At 38.7% G+C, this 22046-nt stretch overlaps 2 protein-coding genes across 5 annotated transcripts in view; one reads left to right on the top strand and one right to left on the bottom strand.

The window, feature by feature from the left end:
- Nucleotides 1–1696: 1696 nt before the first annotated feature.
- On the bottom strand, nt 1697–20670 carry robo4 (roundabout, axon guidance receptor, homolog 4 (Drosophila)). Of its 2 annotated transcripts, none has more exons than XM_051908690.1 (19): nt 20342–20670; nt 16394–16720; nt 15030–15187; nt 14756–14876; nt 14475–14613; nt 12557–12684; nt 12295–12410; nt 11962–12193; nt 11139–11260; nt 10533–10704; nt 10274–10459; nt 10143–10185; nt 8970–9085; nt 8149–8469; nt 7968–8075; nt 7702–7840; nt 4010–4264; nt 3603–3934; nt 1697–2172 (listed from the first exon to the last, which is right to left on the bottom strand). In XM_051908690.1, the coding sequence occupies exons 1-19, from the start codon at nt 20541–20543 to the stop codon at nt 1952–1954; spliced, it is 3438 nt and encodes a 1145-aa protein (XP_051764650.1). In that variant the 5' UTR covers nt 20544–20670; the 3' UTR covers nt 1697–1951. The 2 variants fall into 2 exon arrangements, with proteins under 2 accessions (XP_051764650.1, XP_051764651.1); XM_051908691.1 differs by lacking the exon at nt 20342–20670 and adding an exon at nt 18119–18343.
- The window catches only part of pknox2 (pbx/knotted 1 homeobox 2), a 99023-nt gene continuing 95288 nt past the window's right edge, over nt 18312–22046 (top strand). The window contains exon 1 of one of the 3 annotated variants that reach the window (XM_051908700.1): nt 18312–18459. The gene's annotated coding sequence lies outside the window, so the exon portion shown is untranslated. Of the gene's footprint in view, nt 18465–22046 lie in introns of all 3 variants that reach the window. The other 2 variants (XM_051908693.1, XM_051908694.1) reach the window with 2 other exon arrangements.

The following is a 22046-nucleotide window of genomic DNA, read 5'->3' as shown; positions in this document are numbered from 1 at the left end:
GGGTTTCTGAATTCTATATATGGCCCCTTTAATTTCCCATAATTGCAACTTTATATCTCACAACTATGACTATTTTTTCACCTGGTGGACAATAAAACAGGAGAAAAAAAAATCCTGTATATTTGCAATAATGATGAAACCAGAATTGTTTCATGCAAAATAATCCTTGCAGACAAATGTGGGGTGCTCTACTGTAAAAAATGTAAGAAAGAAACAAGAGAGAAGCAAAAGTTGGTAATGTATTAGTGTGCTCTTGCATGGCAAAGTGGGTCAAAGGATTACCAGCAGGCTATAAAAAGATGCCTTTTTGGCCATAGTCGAATTCAAGGCTGTAGATTCAAATAGTGTGTTTGTGTGCACACGCATAAAAGTGTGTAATGGGGGAGGTGTGTTTTTGTGCCAAGCATATGGCCGTAGGGAGAGAGAGAGAAGGGGACAAGCGATAATCCCTCTGCAGTCATGCCATGGTCACTTGTGTTTTCTGTGTGTGTGTGTGTGTGTGTGTGTGTGTGTGTGTGTGTCCAGCGGGTGTCTAGGGTTGTCTGATTTGGTTCTGCTGGCTTGCGGTGAGGATTAGAGCTCTGGAGGGCCGTACATGTTCTCTTGACAGACCTCTTGTGCACCCTTAACTACGAGACAGTAGGACACAAATGCAACAAACACAAACATATGTCAGTGATCCGAGAGGCAGATACTTGCAATAAAATGTTCATTTATTAACTTTTAAAAGGCAATTAGTAAAAATAAAATTAGTTAAAATGTGACTTTTTAGTAGTGCAGCAAGTGTGAGGAATATTTATCACATATGCATTACAAAATGACAGCTAAAACAATATTTCTATTAAGAAAAACTACATTCATACAAAAAAAAACAAAAAAAACTTAAAGGGTTAGTTCACCCAAAAATGAAAATTTCTGTCACTAATTACTCACCCTCATGTCGTTTCAAACCCTTAAGACCTTTGTTCATCTTCGGAACACAAATTAAGATATATATATATATTTTTTTTTTATGAAATCCAAGAGGTTTTTTTTTTTATCCGCAATAGAAAGTAACATAATTACCACATTCAAGGTCCAGAAAAGTAGTAAAGACATCGTTAAAATAGTCAGCGTGACAACAGTGGTTCAACCTTAATGTTATGAAGCGACGAGAATACTTTTTTAAAGTCGTTATTTTTGTTTTTGCGCACAGAAAGTATTCTTGTTGCTTCATAACATTAGGGTTGAACCACTGTTGTCACGTTGACTATTTTTTAACAATGTCTTTACTACTTTTCTGGACCTTGAATGTGGTAATTATGTTGCTTTCTATGGTGGATAAAAAAAGCTCTCGGATTTCATCAAAAATATCTTAATTTGTGTTCTGAAGATGAACGAAGGTCTTACGGATATGGAACGACATGAGGGTGAGTAATTAATGACAGAAATTTCATTTTGGGGTGAACTAACCCTTTAACAATAAAAATAACTTTTTATTAAGTTGCTAACATTTAGTTCAATTATATAACAGGTTAAATGCAAACTAACATTTTTCAAAAAAATAAAAAGAAAAGAAAAAAAGATATGTATTTTAATTATAAAATAATAAAAAATGAATCCTAAAATACAAAAAGTCTTGTATAATATTTCCTGTGTATTTTAGATAACTCTGTCATATAAAAGTGTTTATGATTTATAAAAGCGTATGTGGAGGTTTATTAAATAAAATTGGTTTATTTACATTTCTTCGAATGCCAATATGAATGTCCTGTACAATAGTCTTTATTATGGTGTGGTACAACTGTACAAGTGGCGTACACTGCACATACTGTACCTTACAGCACTGTGTTCTTCGATTTAATTGACCTTGCTACAAACCCAAGACCATCAAAACTACAAGGAGAGGGGTTGCCCTGAGGAACGCAGGGAAATGTAGTCCATAAACAACCCTTAAGCGTGTGCGAGTCGATCATCGGTGCGAGGGGGTCTCCAAATGTCCTCTCCAGCGCTCAATGCCTGAGAGTCGGCTAGATGTGGCGGGTCTTCTGGTGTCTCTGGAGGCTTTGAACTGGGCCTCCAGCTCCTCCACCCACGCTGTGCTCCAGTCCCACACGGGCAGCGGCTCCACCTCTCCAAAACACTCTCGAGGGGGGAACAGAACACTCAGGGGAGATGCAGGCGGGGAGAAATCTGCAGAAAATGCACGATCACACACACATCACAAAGGAAATCAAGAGAGATGTATGCATACTCATGCACATAGGTACAAAATACACAACCAAAAGCAATCTGTTAATACGTATAAAGTCGCACAAGTCAATTTGACCATAATAACCCTGAATGATAACGCACAACGCTGCTGAACTCATCAGTTACAATGTACTAGTCATTTAACCTGATGCATTCAGGGAGATTGAAAGATAGACAGAGAGAGAGTGAAAGGGGGAAACAATCAGCAAATGGAGAGAGGAAAGTCCCTGTAGGTTTCTCTTTTGAAAGCCGTGATTGATTTGCTGAAACTTCAGAGAGGATGGTGGGGGAGTTCAGACAATTTGCAGACAGGCCCTCAAATCCCATTATTTCTCATTGTACCAAAGTAGCGCTGCTATTTTTCACTGTCTCATTGGGAGGCGTAATGCTGCAGTGCCTCGTGAATGTGATCTGACGATGAGGATTCTCATCCAAAATACAGTTCTCCACTTTAGTTATGCAACGATTCCAAAAGGTGATGCTTTAAATAGTCTGAATGTGATTGCATTAAATAACAAAACATCGAATTAAATAATGCTAATAATGCTTTTCTCAGAACTAACCTCACTTTATGAGCTGTTTTTTGCTATTAGTTTGAACCTACTGGTCTCAAGATGAAGGCTGGTGTAGTTTATCACAAGTATGAACATGTTCTATTAAAATCTGACAACCTGAAACTGTCCAAAATGATAAAATCTTCATTTATCATTTAAAACCTATTTTGCTTGTGCTGTTTTCCTATAGAATAAAAGAAACTTGCATTGATATTTTGTTATTTATTGCAATTACAGTCATACATTAAGTGTGACTAAAGTGCCTAAATATTTTAAGGCCAATTCATACATAATTATGACTCTTTCCAAAAGATCTGAATTGAAGCGAATATTTACATAATGCTTATTTGTTGACTATGCAAATGAGGCAGAAAAACGGTACAGCCTTGCAGAGCTGAGAAACTAGTATTAAATTGAAAAAAGGTGGTGAGCAGCAAAGAAAAGTGTAATGTGATCAGTTTTTAGCAGCTAATGCGGTCAGATTTATAACTTCAAAGTATGCAGAACAGGTTTAAACAGGGTAAAATTTGAGAAAATACCTTAAAACGCTTGATTAAAATTAGCCAAAATATTTGCATTTACAAACACTTTAACCCAAATGTGGAAATTAGCAGAGCTTTCATGGGTGCTGAATCACTGTGGACCTGCTGATAAAGCCACAAACTCGACTACATGAGCAGATTGTTCCACCTAGTGGCCATTTCTGTCAACTACATCAGTATTTGCTGTTAGCAAACTTGCTGCTTGAATAACCATGTGGAGACTATAAATGAAACAACCTAATTCTGCAGAGGATAAAGAGAGTTTATATCTTGCCTGATAAAGTACCGCTCATAGATTCGGCTGTCAAAGCCAGGACGCGGGCAAAGTTCGCATCGTTTATGAACGAGCAGTCAGAAGAGCTGATGATACTCGTTCGAGCGCTCGCCATGTTGCTCTCGGACACTGAACCCCAGCCGTTCCACAACGAACCCTCCCATTCACTGCAACAAGAGGAGGGCGTGCTTCTCAGGGTGGCTCTCCTGAGGCCGATCGGCTGAGACTCCTGCTCGTCATCCATCTCCTGGTCGGCAGGCCCGCAGATGTAACCGAACGTAGGCGTGGGAGAAAATGGACGGGGCATTGATGGAGAACTCTGATGAGACGTACTGATGGGAGACATCAAAATTAGCCCTTGTCTTGATACTTTATTCACATAAATGCCCTTTCAGGTGTTCTCTTACCTTTGTCTCTGTGGTTTAGGGCTGATCTCCATGTATTGAGTGTGGCCCTGAGTACTGAGCGTGGTGTCCTCGTAGTCGTCATTGGAGAGACAGAAGGAGGCAGTGGACAGGTGGCTATAAGATGGGCTTAGCTGGGCTGGGCTGTGGTGGGTTGGACAGCCAGGAGTGGCCGTAGCGAGACCCTGGAGCCCAGAGGCAGCACACACAGACTGCTGAGAGCCAATGTCGACTGTCAGCTTGGTGGATCTGGTAGACCTAAGGGATCAGATATATATGAGCATATTAATCATGTTTCCTTTCGGGCCACTGGCTAAATTCATACTAGCATACTACTCTTACTATTTCTGTCATTGCTACATTTCTTTTAAATTAGGTTACAGTACATATAATAGTACAGTTGCAAACAATAGTAAACATTTCTCTTTTATTTTAGTTGGTTTACTTTTGCAGGCTAACTGCTGAGCATATTAGCTTAGCATACTGATAGACATTTAACCCGCTAGCTTGGCCTTTACCCTGCAAAAATGTTCAATTATAAGATTTTATAGTGTAATTGATTATATGTATAGGATTTGCTAAGCTACCAGACTTGTTCATGTCTGCTGCATTTCAAATGCAGGAGGAACAAGATATCGTGGTCATGAATTAAGAACTCATTCCCAAAATTTAAGAAGTTGTTCCCTTGTTTTAGATTAATTGTGGCCACATTTTACTAATTCGTTCTTTTTTTTTTTGTGGCAATGATTTAACTAAATCAAAACATGGTAACAAATTAGTACAACATGGCCATGATTTACCTAAAACAAGGGAACAAATTAATTAAACATGGCCATGATTGAACTAAAACAAGGGATCAAATTAATAAAATGTGGCCACAAATTAATAAGTCATGGGAACATATTCTTAAGGGATAGTTCACCCAAAATTAAAATTATCCCATGATTTACTCACCCTCAAGCCATTATAGGTGTATATGACAATCTGACTCTTCCCAGCTTTATAATGTTAGTGAACTGCGCTCCTGATTTTGAAGTCCCAAAAAAGTGCATCCATCTATCACGAAATATATCCACATGGCTCCAGGGGGTTAATAAAGGCCTTCTGAAGCGAAGCGAAACTTTATAAACTAAAATAACTAGCTTCCGGCAGATAACTGTACGCATACTTGCGCAAGTCGCCTTGTGCCAAAAGTGTAACCCTTGATGTGTCGTATGACGAAGGATGTAGGAGTATTGTAAGGTTAGACAACTCTCGTGGTTCAAACAAATGGGGCTGTGTAACAAACTCAAGCTCCTCTTCTCTTATATCGAAATCCTCCAACATTTCTCTTTAAAAACTCTTCTAATTTTTTGACTGGTGTTTTGTTTTGCTCTCTCCTCTGAGCTTCTGCGTTCGCCATGCGTTGGGTCAGGGGTTACTCTTCCACTATTACTCGATTTGGGTAGGCCATCTGCCAGAAGCTAGTTATTTTAGCCATGAAGCCATGTGGATATCTTTTATGATAGATGGATGCACTTTTTTGGACTTCAAAATCAGGAGCGCCATTCACTACCATTATAAACCTTGGAAGAGACAGGATATTTTTTTATATAACTCTGATTGTGTTCATCTGAAAGAAGATAGACATATACACCTAGGATGCCTTGAGGGTGAGTAAATCATGGGAAAATCTTTTATTTTTGTGTGAACTATTACTTTAATTCATGGTCATGATATCATTTTTTCCCCTGCATGTCTCCATATTTTACCCATAGGAAAGTAAAATCACAAATAAGATCTCTTCATTGTCTTTGCTTAGACTGTTTTAGAAGTAACCAGATTGTCAGATTTTTTTCTTCTGATGAACTATCTCATTTGTGTGTAAGATATTTTAGGAGAACCATCTGAGACAAAGTACTTATATGAAACATAACCAATAGCCCCATTATGTCTCAAAGATTAAAGAGCAACCTTTAAGCAATTAGTTCAAACAAAATGTTCTTTTAGAAAGCTGTTTGTATCCATATATCTGTGTTTTTGCATGAGACTCTCTGAGTGGGCAGTTCTGTGTCCCTTCCAGCTAGCCACTCTGGCCTCTTTTTGTACCATGATGGCAGCAGCCTCAGTGCGCACCGCCAGAAGAAACTTCCTGTTTGTGTCCTATGGCATTTAAAACACACTTCCTCCCACATACAGACCTTCTAATAAATAGTGTGGGCCATTTCCTCCTCTACCTCCCTGTCCATTAAAGTTGAGATACAGGCTAAATTGGTTACCAGACTTTTAGCCTGAGAGCAAAGAGACAGTAGTAGACTTCTCTCTTCTCACGCTATAATGACATGGTATTGTCACAGACACTGTCATTACTGAAGTGCAGGGGCGCAACCCCTCAAAGGTCTGTGAGAAATGGACACAAATCTTGAGCTCTGTGGCAATAGTGATTTAGCACCACTCAAATTCCGCCATGTCAGAATGCTGAAACGCTGAAGTTTATCATAATTTTTGAAGCCACAGTGAGAAGAAAGACAATCTAAAGTTCTAGTATATTCATGTGCACTGAACTCTCTGACAAATGGGAAGCTAGAAGTTTACAGCTTCTCAGATATTGGCAAATGGTCCTGAGTGCGTTCAACGGTCCTCAACGGTCCAGTATGCGCAGGAGCTCAAACGTTTGGAATCTGTGAAAAGTCAATCTTCCCGATTGAGATCGCGCAAGCGAACGTAATCTTATTTTTTATAGAGGTTGCGGCATCCAGGATAAGAACAAGTAAGTACCACTTTGATGAACAATAAAACAGACGCGTGCTCCCTCTCTGTCTGTTGTAAACAAACACAGCATCGCTCCCGCACATACGCCATTATGCGTCAGGAATCTCGCGCTCCAGACTGCCATGAATGCACTCAGGACTGTTTGCCGAGGCTGTGGATTACAGGTAATAATGCTGTAAATAATGTTCAGTTTCTTGCACAGACCGATCGTTTCGACTCATAAGACCTCAATGTATAGTCAGGAGCCACGGGTTTTAATTTTGTTTTGCCTGTATATGTTTTTTTGAATCTCATAGTGATGCACCCATTGACTTCCATTACATGAATCACCAAGTACCACGGTTTCAGCTAAAAAATCTTCTTTACATTTCTACTGAAGAAAAAAGACACCTTGGATGGCCTGAGGGAGAGTAAATTAACAGCAAATTTTAATTTTTGGGTGAAAAATGAAAATTCTGTCATCATTTATGCCCCCTTAACTTGTTCCAAACCTGTATAAATTTCATTGTTCTACTGAACGCAAAGGAAGATATTTGGAAGAATGCTTATAACCAAGCAGATCTCACCCCCCATTGACTACCATAGTAGGAAAAAAAATACTATGGTAGTCAATGGGGGCGAGATCTACTGACATTCTTCCAAATATCTTCCTTTGTGTACAGCAGAACAAAGAAATTTATACAGGTTTGGAACAACTTGAGGGGGAGTAAATGATGACAGAATTTTCATTTTTGGGTGAACTATCCCTTTAACTTAGATTAATAAATGCTGTAAAAATATTTTTCATTGTTAGTTCATGATATCTAATGCATTACCAAAAATGTAACCAAATGAATCCTATTATAAAGTTTTACCAACATAACTAAATTGTCTGTCGAGCTATAAAAGATCAATAAAATCTCTGAACATTTCAATTTTGCTCTGGGTGTAGGTGTGATTCTCACTCGTCCTCTGAGCTGAGGCTGTGGTTGTCCTCCACAGGAAGAGGCGGAGGGCTGGGTAACATGTCCACCAGCTGCAGAGAGGCGGAGTAATGCAGGAAACGTGGAGAACTTGGTGACTTCACAGGATCTGATACACCACCTGATTGAATGTAGACCAGCTTAGAAGAGATAGTTTCACTACACTTCTTCTAAGATTCAAAGGATTAGGTTTGTTCATATATAATTGAGAATTACATTTTAAACATGAGAAATGCTAGTGCTCAAACCTGCAGGGTGCTGACTGAATCTTTGCTGATGGTTATTTGGTACATTGCACACTGCCAGAACTTGTTGATTCACAGGCATTAACGGGGCACTTTTCACCGCGTGCAGCTCTGGAAGCGGACAAACATGTCAGTTCTGGACGAAATTAATGTTAATGACTCAGTGAATGAATAAATGTCTCACCACGCTTGTAATTTTTCTCCCACGATTCCTTCAGAAGTCCCATGTTGGGCTGGGAAGGGAGGGCACGTTTCCATGGCAATGCCTGCACTTCCCTCACAACGGCGGTTTTGACGATGGGTTCGGTGATGCGAACAGTCTCTGAGTTATGCAGTTGAGAGTTGCTGTGGGGCATTCTGGGACAGCGACCCGGACTATTAAACGTCTTCAGTCCGTTGCCGGTTAGATCCACATAAAAGGTGCCATAGACGCCGCAATTGTCTGGTACGATGGGGACGGCTGACCGCAGGGGGTTGGGGTCCTTTTTAGCCGTAATGGGCAGAGCTGTCAGTAGAGAGGTAAAAATTAGACAGATTTACATAATGTGCCAAGATGTCAATGGTAATTAAAGTTGATGAGGACTCTGCGGAGTCGTGACTTTAGGGGTGACAGGCATCTTTTGAAGGTTCTCATGAGGACGTGTCTGTCATTTAGAGAGATAACGAGAGGCAAAAAATAGGAGTAGATGAGGGTGCATGGCTGGTGAGATAAAGATATGAGATAAACAGTTTAACAAAACTTTTTTAAAAAAAAAATTGTTATCTGAATTTTGCTGTATCGGAGGAGCGAGAACATTCTTTAAATCATTTTCTTTTGTGTTTCACAGAATAAATAAAGTCATACAGGCTCGGAACAACATGAGGATGAGTAAATTATGACAGAATTATAATTTTTTTTGCATGAACTGTCACTTTAAGAACATGCTAAAGTTGTTGTTGTGTTTCAAATGCCAGTTTTAGTGTTTTGAGTTTTGAGTTATAACTCGAGGGGAAGTTGTGACTTACTGGTCCTCCGGAAGCCAGAGTTCTCCTGCCTTGGGGTCCACAGGCCCTGCTTGGGCTCACTGCTGGAGTCTGGCCTCCAGTCTCCAGAGATCCACGGAGAGTCTGGGGCCGCCATTCTAGAATGGAAATAATAAAGATGGCAACTTAGTTACTTGTAGAAGTCCATTTCAGCCACATAAGAAAAAAGGTCATGCCTTGGTAAATTACACTGTGTCTACACCAGACACGAGCGGCACGATGCATCAAAAGACAACAGAACCCATTATAATCAGTGATACTGTCTACACTGGATGCGGCGTGGCGCGACAAATTCCCGACAGTAAACGGATTTCCCGTTGTATTTCTGACGTAGTCCAAGTGCTTTGCAACGGACGGTCAGTCGCGTTCAGTGTAGACAGCTTTTAGCTGTTGCAGTGCGGTGCAATGCGACGCGAAAAAAATCGCGTCTGGTGTAGACACGCCGTTAGAAATACAAGATTAAATTGAAATTATGACACAAATTTAAATTATGAGATAAAAAAATTCATAATTATGACATAAAATTGCAAAATTCTGAGATATTAAGTCATAATTATGCGATGAAATTATGACAGTAATAATTATGACAGTCAATGTCATATATGCTTTCAAATTGATTACTTGCAATTAATCGCATCTAACATAAAAGTTTTGTATACATATATATACTGTATATATATATATATATATATATATACACACACACAAACTTTTATGTTAGATGCGATTTGAAAGCACTAATTTTATCTTAATTATAATGACTATCTCATAATTTTGAGTTTTGCTCATAATTTTGACTTATCTCATAACTATGACTATGACTAAGTATGTCTTAATTTTGACTTCTTGTCATAATTTGTGATTTACCAAGCAGGATTTTTTTCAAATCTAGAATGTGGAAATGGGTTTCCTTAGTTACTAGCTGAGCCAGTGCATGTCAAATGCAACATTTAGTGTACAGATAGTGTTTTTTGGAAATCTATCATGCCGAAAGTATGTTTTTGGACATGTACTATTGTGGTACCGTGGTATTCTCTTAAGTATCCTGGTATATGAACATGGTTATCGTTTAGTACAGTGGTATATTTTAAAGTTCAGTAGCATTGTCGTCACTGTATTATGACCCTTTACCTTATTTGTTTTTTTGTTTTTTACCTATGTTTGATGATGAGATCTTCACTTTCCAGTCTATATAAACCTATAAATGAAAGAGAAAATTATGATTGTATGATTATGAGCATAAAGTAAAAAAAGGATTATTAGATGGGGACTTTATTATAGATTACCTGAGCTTTTGCCTCCCGGGTTTACGTGTCTGACATGTCTCCTGTATAAAAACAGGGCAGTAATCATCAAAATACACCACAGGAGGGTGCCAGCGCTTCCAATGAATACAGGCTCTTTAATCACAGCAAGGAAATGAGACATACTCAGTATGCCTGTCTGAAGTGGTGCTGACTCCTGCCTCGACTCTGAGGAAAAAAGATAACATACTGAGTAGGTTACAATTTAAAATTATACCTTAGTGGTAGTTTATTAGCTTACCTATAAGCAGTTTGTATGGGTCGCTCTGGACCCCCACTCCCGCCCCGTTAACGGCAGCCACTGTGACCCAGTAAAGCCTGCCAGGCTGCAGCGTGCTGATCTCAATACTGTGTGTTCCACTGTCCACCGTCCAGTTAAAAGACTTCAGTTCCTCAGACTCCACACACCACACCTGGCAGAAAGAACAGCATAGTAAAACATTAACAAGCATGCAGCCTTCTCTGCTAATGCTTGTATGAACAGCAACAAAGAAATTAGTGGAGTCAATTTTGTGGTCAGAAACTCTGAATGGAGCGGTTCTAAATACTGTAAAAAGACAGAATCTCTGAAGTTTTGTAGCAGCCTGTCTGATTTTGGCAGGGTCGTGCCATTTTTATGTGATAAGAGAGTCTAGAAATGTCTGAGGCTGAAAATAGGCGTTATCTAACTGCTTCCAGGCTTCTTTTGATTAAAAATTAATTTGAATTAAATTAATTTTTAGGAAATAGAAAGAAATTATATTTTTACTTACGAATATGTTCCTCCATATCTACTGGAGAGAAAGCCTCTTAGGGCATTATTAGCTTTAAAATTATTTCACAATGAGTGACTTTACGCAAGTAATACCTGATATCCCTGAATGATCCCATTGTGAGCGTCATGAGGTGGAGGATCCCAGCTGAGGTGCACGGTGTCATTGCGGTCAGTGGGCATTGTTATGGACACATCCTGAGGTGGTGCGCTGGGAACTGAGAAGAGGGCACATGGTTACATTTGGCACAAGATGACAGTTTGGTTTTAATAGTCCAACAGTTTGAGGTCTGTATGATTTTTTTTTTTAAAGAAGTCTCTTATGCTTATCAATGCTGCATGTATTTGATCAAAAATACAGTAAAAATAGTAATGTTGTGAAATATTATTGCAATTTAAAATAACCGTTTTGTATTTTAACTTATTTTAAAATGTAATTTATTTCTGTGATGCAAAGTTGAAATTTCAGCATCCATTAATCCAGTCTTCAGTGTCACATGATCCTTCAGAAATCATTCTAATATGCTGATTTGGCGCTTAAGAAACATTTTTTATCATTTTCATGGAAATTGGAAATCATTATTGAAAGTGTGATACATATTTTTCAGGAACAGAAAGTTTTAAAAGAACAGCATTCATTTGAAATCGAAATCTTTTGTAACATTATAAATGTCTTTACTGACATTTTATTAATGTGTCTTTGCTGAGTAAAACTATATAAAAAGGCTATATAAAGTAACCACAATAATATTGTATTTTTGAAAGTCCTATGATAATACTATGGCGTTGTTTGAAGTACTTCGGAGTACAATGCAAATACTATGGAATATAAATATAATAATCATTAATAAAGCAGCATGGTATTGCCGTCTTTGTACCATAGTTCCACCACGGTACTTTTTTTGCTCTTGATTCTCACCTATCTCTGGCACTCGTAAGTGTCTTGTGTTGCTCTCCCTGCCGTACAGGCTGCTGCCGTAGGGTCGGACTTTGAACTCGTACTTGTAGCCTCTCTTCAGAGGTCCCACATGGGTGTGAAGACCAGGCTGAGGAACACTTTGAGCTGTCCACTCTGAGCTGGCAGGCAGGAGAGAGCGATACAGCACCTCAAAGCCTTCAAGATAATGAGGCTGTGACATAGATGACTGCAACTACATACAGAAAGACAACAGAAGAGAGAACAGTTACTTAAGAAAATACAAGTATTTGAAGTGTGGTGCATGATGGTCAGGGATGAGCTGAACTGCATTACCCTCCACATGACTTGAGACATATTGGAGGCTGTACTCATAACTGTGACGTTCTCCAGGCTCACACGTAAGGCAGACAGCTCCTTGTGTAGGTCTCTCAGTCTAATGCTTCCTGTATCTGTAACATATATTAGCCAGCCATCACTAATCTCAACAGGGTGAGTGGAATACAAATGGCATGCTGGGAAGTGGTTGAAGTGTGCATGCTGTTTTAGGAAAAAAGTGATTGACTGCTGTGTATTGAATGATGACTTGTATTCTTACCCTCTACAAGAAGTTGTGCACTGGCCACAGACACCCCGAGCTTATTCTCTGCAGTGCAGGTGTACCTGCCCATGTCCTGAGCCGTCACGTAGTGGATTTGCAGACTGTGGTCTGGGTTGATTAAATATCTGGCAAATGTGATTGTAATAAGAGCTTAGGGACGTGAATTTTAACAAAAAGCATGATCTATTATGCATTATGTTCATACTGGTCAGTACAATATAAATATATACTTTTATTCATAGAATTTATACAAATAAACTATAAATAATATGTATAATTCTGAAATATTATATATATTTCAACATTTATTTAAAAAATGTTCATAAATAATACATAATTGTATAATTTTTGGTTATTCGGATTATTCTTTATTAAAGTCACCATGAAATCAAAGTTAACAATTATAAATAATTTATCCTTGCAAATTTTTTAAATTCATGTCCTCGTAATCTTTAATCAAAATAACTTCCCCTCCTGCAGCGACATCTCTTCCTATCTCTGATTACGTGTTTACTGGCGCGAAGGTGTGCCGCACACGTTCTGAAAAGTGAAGCCAAAACATTTTGATTGCCCCCTGGTGGCTGGCTGCAGTATAGGTCATAAACCTCACCCTCTCAATATATCGAACGGGATGCAAGCCAAACTAAAAAATCTAATTACACTTCAAATAATGTTTTTCCGAAGATGGTTTCCGTCATTTTAGGTAATTCTTATCACGCTGAGATATGTTCAAGTGTTAATTTTTCCAATAAGTTTGGTTTTAGTTAGTTATTTGATGCTAGAAAAGCCGAGTGTAACGTAATGATTGACAGTTGTGCTTGCGATTGAGTAGGGCAGGACCTTTATACCGCGACTCCACCTCAGGATCACTACTGCGCAGACTCAGGGGTTGTTTACACAACACCGTTTGTAACTAAAAATGGAAAACTTTTTATGCATTTTGGCCATTCATTTACACGACAACTGCGTTTTGGCGGCCTGAAAAAGCTTTTGAAATCAGATTTCAAAGTGCAAGTTTTTGAAAACGATACCGTTATCGTCTCCCTGTAAACTACAAAAATGTGAATTTGTGAAACGGTGACATCATGCGCATACGTATTACATGTTCAGTCAATAGGTGTGTAATGTTTCTTTACCAAGTGACATCGCCAACTACTGGCCTGGCATGCATAATGCAGCATTTTTAGTCATTTTTGTGGATCCTTGTGAACATTTTTGACAATGTTGTCATCTGTACATGAAAAAATCAAAGGAAAAACTTTTTCATTTTTAGCACATCTTATCATGTAAACATACTCTAAGGCTCCAAATGACCATCAGCAGTGACAGTTTCTGGCATATTTTGGCTTCATTTTTGTACAGGAAGTGAAGACACATCGTCCATCTTTTTTTACAGACTATGGATTACAGCAACAGCAAACCACAACAATCAATTCAATTCCTGATGGATAATATCAAGTCCAAGCCTAAATTTTTTCTTGTTCGAGAAACCATTTCACTCGGATATACATCACAATAGGGAAGAAAACACTAGTTCCATTTCATGCCAACTTATACATAATTCCAGGACATAAAGGTAGGTTAGTTAATTTAAAAATGAGGTCAACACTAATTTAGCATAATGTAATCATATTTGTTAATGATATTTGTTTTACAGAGAAAATCAAACATTTTTATATTGGGGTTGCTGGCTTGGCTGAGAGTTTGGTTTGGAAAAGGCCCTGCTATGATTCAGTTTATTTAAAAGAAATGACTAGGTTTATTTATTATTTTATGTATTATTTTTCATTTATTATACTCTTAATGCTTAGTAAAAGACTGTAGCCTCATAAAAACGTGCAGGTGCTACATTCAAATGATCAATAACCAGCATGTTTGTGATGGCCATTATGAGGGTTCTGCACATGCATCTGACCTGCCATTGGGTAGACGTCCTTGGTCTCGGCTCCACTCTACGGAAGGCATGGGGTCTCCATCAGCCTTACAGAAAAACTGTGCTGACTCCCCAAGCTGCACTGAGACATCCTCTGGTTTACGCAATAACATTGGCTTAGCTGAGGAAGAATAAAAAATGCACAGGTCTCTAAGCTTTACTAAGTTATTCATAATCTCTTAGAGAAAAGTAGAGATGTATCTGACTCAATTAGAGATTAGAGATCACACCATGTTGCATCAAAGCACATTAAGAGGTCTCACCTAATACAGACAGCCGAGCGGCCTGGCTTTCCCTCACTCCAACTATGTTTGAGGCTATACAGCTGTAAACTCCAGAGTCATTCTTCTGGGCTGGAGCAATTATCAGTTTACCATTCAGTTCCTATACATGAAGATAAGCAGAAATATATTGTGATCCAGGCACACAAAACACTGTTCAGGGTACTAAGGAATCACTTTCTGTGTTATACTGCCCTCTACAGACATATACCAAGAAGAGAAAACAATGTCAAAATAGAATACATTTTGCTCTTACACTATAATGCTCATTGCTGCTGTTGATGAGGATCCCGTCTTTCCTCCAGGTGATGTTGGGCTCAGGATGTCCGACGGGTGGGCTGCAGTTCATCACAGCCACCTCGCCAACCACCACCTCCACGTCACTGGGCTGCACACGGAAGTCCTCTCGCAGAGCTGAAAATCACACGTGATCACATTGGTCTAATTTTGATATTCTGTAGTGCTATATATAATGCTAAAAGTTATCATGCATTACTGTTTGTGGTCGGTAAGAAATTAATACTTTTATTCAGCAAGGATGCATTAAACTGGTCAAAAATGACAGTACAGACACTTATAATGTTACAAAACATTTCTATTTCAAGTAAATGCTGTTCTTTTAAACTTTCTATTTATAAAAGAATCCTGAAACGCATCAAGGTTTCTAAAAAATTAATCATGCTCAAGAATGTTGTTTTCAACATTCCTGAGTACCAAATCAGCATATTAGAATTATTTCTGAAGGATCATGTGACTCTAAAGACTGGAGAAATGGCTGCTGAAAATTCAGCTTTGCCATCACAGGAATCAATTACATTTTAATATATATTAAAATAGAAAACAGTTATTTTAAATTGCAAAAACAATATTACTACATTTTGTATCAAATAAACACCTTGGTGAGTCTTTCAAAAACATTTAAAAATCTTAAATTTTGACCGGTAGTCTAAATGCTGACAATCAGTTGCTACATTTAAGGGAAAAAATGTTTCGTAATTATTTTTCTTTATTAACATCCTTTTGCTTTAGTAATCAAGGCCCATTGTCAGCTCATCTGCCATAGCTTGTTTGTCTAGCAGGTGAATTGATGTAAATAAAACGCAAATTCATTGTGTGCAACAATTCATTTAATGTCTCAATCAGGTCCTTCTCCAATCCAGTGGAATGCAGAGTAAACGGGCCTGCTGAGGAATCTGTTTGGGCTACAAACACAGCATGCTGTCACAGCTCAATTAGTGCTCTGTTTGTTTCGGGCAGGAAAGCAAACTTTGACATCTGATCTCCAGTAATCTCATGGACCATCTTAATAAGCTTCCTCACCCTCTTGTTGCTTTAGAGCATTTAAGTAGGTCTTGATGGGTTATTCATTGTTATCGGGGTCAAACAGGTGAGTTTATGTGGGAACTGACCATCAAGATGGGTGTTTTGGACCCCACTGACTTATTTATGGACAAAAAAAAAAAAAATGTTAAGACATTTGTCAAAATGTCTTTGCTCATATTCCACAGAACAACGAAAGGCATATAGTTTTTAAACAACAAGACAGTGAGTAAATACTGACAGGATTTTCATTTTCAGGTAAACTGTCCTTTTAATATAAGGAAACATCACACTTCAAACCTGCTATATAAAGAGAGGCGTTTCTGCTGGTCGCAATCCCGGCGCTGTTCCGAGCAACGCAGGCATAAACTGCTTCATGGGACTGACTCTTTCGGCCGGGGACGACACTGAAGAAGAACAAGCTTCCTTCTGGTAAAACGATAGGCTGTGACTGCGCATCCATCTTGTCTGTATCAAGTGGTTGGCCATTTCTGAGCCATTGAATGGTGGGCTCAGGGTTGCCCTCTGCCCTGCAGGATAGCGTGGCCGGGCTGCCCACCCGGACCACCACATCAGAGGGATGGTGGACGATACGGGGTAAGCCACTATCTGAAACAAGCCTGGAACCTAGAGGACCAAAAATGGAGAATCAAACACCAGTGACATCCACTACATTAAACAAATTCCAGTCCTGAGACCTTGTTGAATTCTTTTGTTTAGGATGGCCAGATGACCCCGCGATGAGTAAGGGAAAGACATTTCCTGTGCTGGAGGCTGTTTTTCCCACTCTGAGAGGAACAAAGGCCCAGCACTTACAAACAAAGTCATAGACCAACAGGACATCCGTCACCTGTGCACCAAGTGCAGGAATGGCCCTCTGCTATTATTGGCCCACTTACAATGTCCTACAATGTCTCTTTGTACTCTCACGCCAAAACATGCCAATCACATGGGCATGAGAGGGTGTCCTTGAAACAAAAAAAGCATTTGGTTTGGTCTTACAACAAGTCCTTGTTGTCTATCGGGTTTGAAAAACATAAATGATGTTGGTAAACATAAACTGAAATAAGCCAAGTCTGTAAGCTAAGTTCTTGATGCATCAAAAGAGGAGGTAAACTAGGGTGAAATGCACAATAGGGAATCTATATCTCTACATTCTTGGCAAAAATGTGTTTGACTATTAAAAGTTTCTATTGTCTCTGTTGGGGCAGTTTCCTGAAAGAGAGGAAACCAAGAGTCTCACAGTCCTGCTATGTCATTTTCACTGTGAAGGAATTTGGGGAAACACTGGAAGTGTGTATAAAAAAAGAGTAATGCTGCATTTTTAACAGTATAATGTGACATTCTACATGGGGTTTTAAGAGACTGTTTTAAGAAAACAATGGACATCATTTTAAAAGTTTTGTGCATAAAGATGGGTTCTTATTAACAGGTCTATGTAAGTCTCTTAAGAGGGCTTCTAGACGCCTTGCATGGAAATAAAACTTGAAAATTGGTGTAACATTTAGACGTACCTAACATATGTAACAAAATTAATAGTTATATAGCTACTGAAATGTCAACTTTCATATAAGATAATGAGGTTTAAATGTGCTAGTAACTTTATATAGTATAGGCCTAATGTTTGCATAAAAAAACATACATTAATTCTTAAGGGAGTAACGCATAGCATTTTTAAAATATTGGACATCGTCAAAAAAATTTAAATAAATTTGTGCTCATATAGCTATATCACAAAATAACTTAAATATGCATCATTATTAGCCTAATATTACAAAAATAATATCGCAATAATTTAATCTTATTATTATCATCATACAAAACTAGGAAATCGTAGCCTATCGTTTCTAGATAGTAAGTAAACAAAAATATATAAATCCGCATCTGTCGTATGGATTAAGATTATTATTATTTTTTTTTAAATAAAATTAAATAAAAATCAATAAATATTCGGTCTGAATTCCATTATTTCTTCATCATTAACATGACGACAGTTACACACTGAAACAGTTAGTTTGTGCTTACCTTCAATATTATAAATAATCCCAAAAACCCAACAGAGCTCGATAAAGTGTACCGTCATATTACGTGTCACGTCGAATTCAGTTTATGAAAATAAACAAACGCATCGCTGTTACTAACTGCGTTACAAATCCGCAATAAAAACGCAATAGTTCTACAGGTTATGTAAGTTTCACAGTCATGTCTCTGCCGTTTCAGTCAGTATGAGTGTTGAACAGAGCGCCATCCGGATTGAGACCCGCCCCGGTGACTCGAGCAGCAGCAGCCGTTGATGACACGATGACTGGAGTGGATTTACACCTCCGATGACTGACGACCCAGCGCTAACTAATGACTAACAATTGGTGAGGTAAACTACACACGTGTGACTTACAGTTTCCTGAAGTCGTGCTTTTGCCCTCTGTTTTTGTTTTGGGTTTGAATTCAAGACGACATTGTTTAAACAATGGCACATACTTTGGGCCAGATTGTGTTCTATACTACGTCTCTATACTACTATACTACGTCTCTCGAACTTTTTTTTTGTTGGTTTGTTTGTTTGTTTTACATAGCGACTACTTCTAGACAACTTTTATTGCCAGGAAGGTAGTGGTTATGTATGATAGTGATTTCACTATTTATTTAGTCAGTCATTTAATGTGTGATAAAAGTTTCTAGCAAATGTATGTGATGACAGCATACTGAAACAGGAAAGCATATAGACCTCACAGCCAAGAAAAACTTCCTCTTTACTTCCTCTTTAAAAATATATGAATACAAATTTACACTAAACTTCATATGAGCATGAACTATTTCCAAACAAATCAAAAAAGTTGTTAAACTTAATAGAATAGTACCATGAACCAGTTCTGTTTGTTACACAAGAACCTTTTTATCCATTAAACTTGTCCCTTAGATTCATAAGTTTCTTAAAGAATACAACAAAAATACATGATGAAAATTAATTAAGAAAGTTTACAAAAGTGAAAGTTAAGCACAGCTGTTACTGTAGAGCTAAAACAAAACTGAGGGGCAACACTTGCTAATTCCAATTACTATTAAGTCTGTGTAAATACGGTCGCTGAGGGGGTGAGACGGAGAGAGGAGAAAACAGAAAGTGAAAAGAAAAAAGAAGAGAGAAAAGCAGAGGCGGCGGCAGTTCATTTTCTCGAAAGCCACATATAAATAAAGTGCTGTTTAGAGAACTGTCTATTGTGTGGCCTAAAAGAGCAGGCCACACTGATGGACACGTATATTGATCCAGAGAGCAGTGCCTTGATGGCCTGTGGATCACCAGCTTTCAGCGACTAACAAAAGATGCTGAGGGACTATGGGACTGCATACCACAACACAGAATTAAAGCTGCACTGCAAAAGAAGCCCAGGCTGATTTACCGCCTAGAGTAACTTTTCAGCACGTTTTACTCATAAATAAGTCTCTTTTAATTGAATTTCTTAACAGAGTCTGAGTATGAGCTTAACATTATATACCAAAACGGTCTCAAATAAGGAATAAAGCATGCTTTATAAACTTAATAAAATAGTACCATTAACTATTAATATAAACTTCTTCATAGTACCCTGGTCAAAAACAAAATGAAATATGTTTATATATATATATATATATATATATATATATATATACAAATAAATAAATAAATAAATAAATAAGTAGAATAGCAAAGGAAGAAGAAATGGGTTTAACAGCAGCACCATTTTTCCTGTTCATCATTTTCCTACACTTTCCAAAAGTCGAACAACTTCAACAATTCAATAAAGCATTCACAAAGTTTGCTTGGTTAACCATCCAATAAAAGGTCAAATATAACATAAACTACACCAACTAAAGTTTGTTAAACATTGAAACTTCAAAATAGTCATGTAAACGCAACACACTACAGTACCGTCACGCTTAATAAACTCTTCACGTGTAAATTAAATCAACAGTGACCACAAGTCAAAATCATGAAGTGAAAAAGACTTTATCAAGTTATCACTGTCTTTCTGATTTCATGCTTTGGACCCCATGCTGATATGCTGAGAAAGCTGCTGCCGAAACTATTAGGTTCTGAATAAAATTGCCATTAAGTTCTTAATATTCATTTTTTTTAATACATTTATATATTTAAGTGATTATTCTTCAACAAAAATAATCTGTTTATGAGGAATTAAAGAAAAGCATCACAATTTTACATCAATAAGTTTCATAACAATGCTATATTCCGCCCAAGAAATCCATTCGCTTTACCTTTCCTGCGATGGGCTTTCTCCCTGTGTGATGCCCGCTGGTGTGCCAGACGATGGCGAAGGTGCCCTCTTCCCTCTGACCTCTCTGACCTCTGTTCCACCTGCTCGTCAGGTAGGCACGCGCACTGGCATTGGCAGTGGCGCGCCGCCTCGGTCCAGGTACACAGCCATGCCGCCCACAGCAGCCATGCTGACACCTGCATCTTCAGCTTAAAGCTCCTCTCCTCTGGCTCTGCACCCTCCACTACACCATCCCAACTGTGGCTAAGACCGATCCACCCTTCTCCCCACAGTCCCCGCAGTGCTAAATTATTGGGAGATTGTTATAAAGAATGTTTTTCTTTATATTCCACAAATGCTTTGTATTTACTTTCCCTCCCTCTTTTATTTAGCGCTCCCCTCCGCTCTCTCCCTCCTCTTTCTCGCCTCGCTTTTCTCTTTTGGGAAAGAAGTTGGCGGAAACAATGATTGAAAAACAAGTTTCAGGCCCCATGCTGGGAGCGCGGGAGAGGAGGAGAGGGACGGGGACTGTCTCCTCCAACAACATCTGTGTCATTCGTTCTGCACGTCCCAAAGACGGAAAACAAGGCCCGGGAGCGAACGGGGAGGGGACGGAAGGGGATCTCCCATACCGAAAGGGATCAGTTCCATTAATCAAGTGTCTGCTAGTCGACTGATCAAATCCTTCAGAATGACAAACTCTCGCGCTCTTTAAACATCAAACGGGCGAAAACGCATTGCCTGACTGCTATTGGCCCGGACCACAAAAGGCGAAGTAGACACCCTTCATTTCTGCATCAAGCTACTCTCTCAAAGGCATGAGAGAGGGAGTGTTTTCAAACAAAACTGACCCTCTCCAAAGGCTTTGGCTGCTTGTCGGTCATGAAAGGGACGGCTTTTGTTTGGGGGGATTCGCACTTTCTCAACACAATTTCTATTTTACGCCTAGAGGAGAGGTGAACGGACCGAATCGCTAATGCAACTGGAACGTTCTCATTTGTCGAAGTGAAGACGTTTCGCTCGAAGTGGATATCATTTCGATTTTCACACTTAAACATTTCAATTATCAGACAACAAAAACCTAGTTGAATTTGATTACTGAGCAGCAAAGTGAATGAGGGAAGATGCAGGCCTTTTCTTTTCCTTTCTACTTTTTCGGTTCACATATGTTTAAAGATTTTTCACCGTTCATGAAGCAAAAAGCAAAAAGGGAGAAATTTGTTCCTCTTTGCGTGCACAGTATGTGTTCCACTCATCACAGAGGTGGAATCAAATGGGACAGCGAAAGCAATTTGTCTCATGCAGTTTGGTCTTGTGTTCCACTCACCAGTCCTGCTGCTTCAGCACAGAAGAACAGAAGAAACATGCTGAGTTAACAGACCTGACCTGATCGGGGTTTAATTCCAAAACCTCCCAATTCATTTAAGGCTGTAAGCTACAGGGAGAGAAGTGGGTGATAGATAGAATATTACAGGTTGTACACTAGTATTGTTCTTACACAAATTTCAGTGTCAGCCAGTTTCTGCGAATGAGGCGAAAGTTGTATTTTGACCTTAAAGGATTAGTTCACTTTAAAATGAAAATTACCCCAAGATTTACTCACCCTCAAGCCATCCTAGGTATATATGACTTTCTTCTTTCTGATGAACACAATCAGAGTTATTAATAAATATCCTGACACAACCAATGAGTATGAAGGTCAAGAA

This window comes from Ctenopharyngodon idella, chromosome 10 (genome assembly GCF_019924925.1).
Source record: "Ctenopharyngodon idella isolate HZGC_01 chromosome 10, HZGC01, whole genome shotgun sequence".
Lineage (NCBI taxonomy): Eukaryota > Metazoa > Chordata > Actinopteri > Cypriniformes > Xenocyprididae > Ctenopharyngodon > Ctenopharyngodon idella.
The sequence above is the reverse complement of the archived record's forward strand: the minus strand, read 5'-3'. Positions and strand labels throughout refer to the sequence as shown.

Bases quoted from the DNA above. Each gene is read 5' to 3' on its own strand.
- robo4 (XM_051908690.1), bottom strand. From the start codon at position 20,543: ATGCAGGTGTCAGCATGGCTGCTGTGGGCGGCATGGCTGTGTACCTGG. The intron at 14,614-14,755 runs GTGAGACCTCTT...ATTCTTCCTCAG, and splicing joins CGCTCGGCTGTCTGTATTAG to CTAAGCCAATGTTATTGCGT. The intron at 4,265-7,701 runs GTGAGAATCACA...CTGATCCCTTAG, and splicing joins AGCCTCAGCTCAGAGGACGA to GTCTACCAGATCCACCAAGC.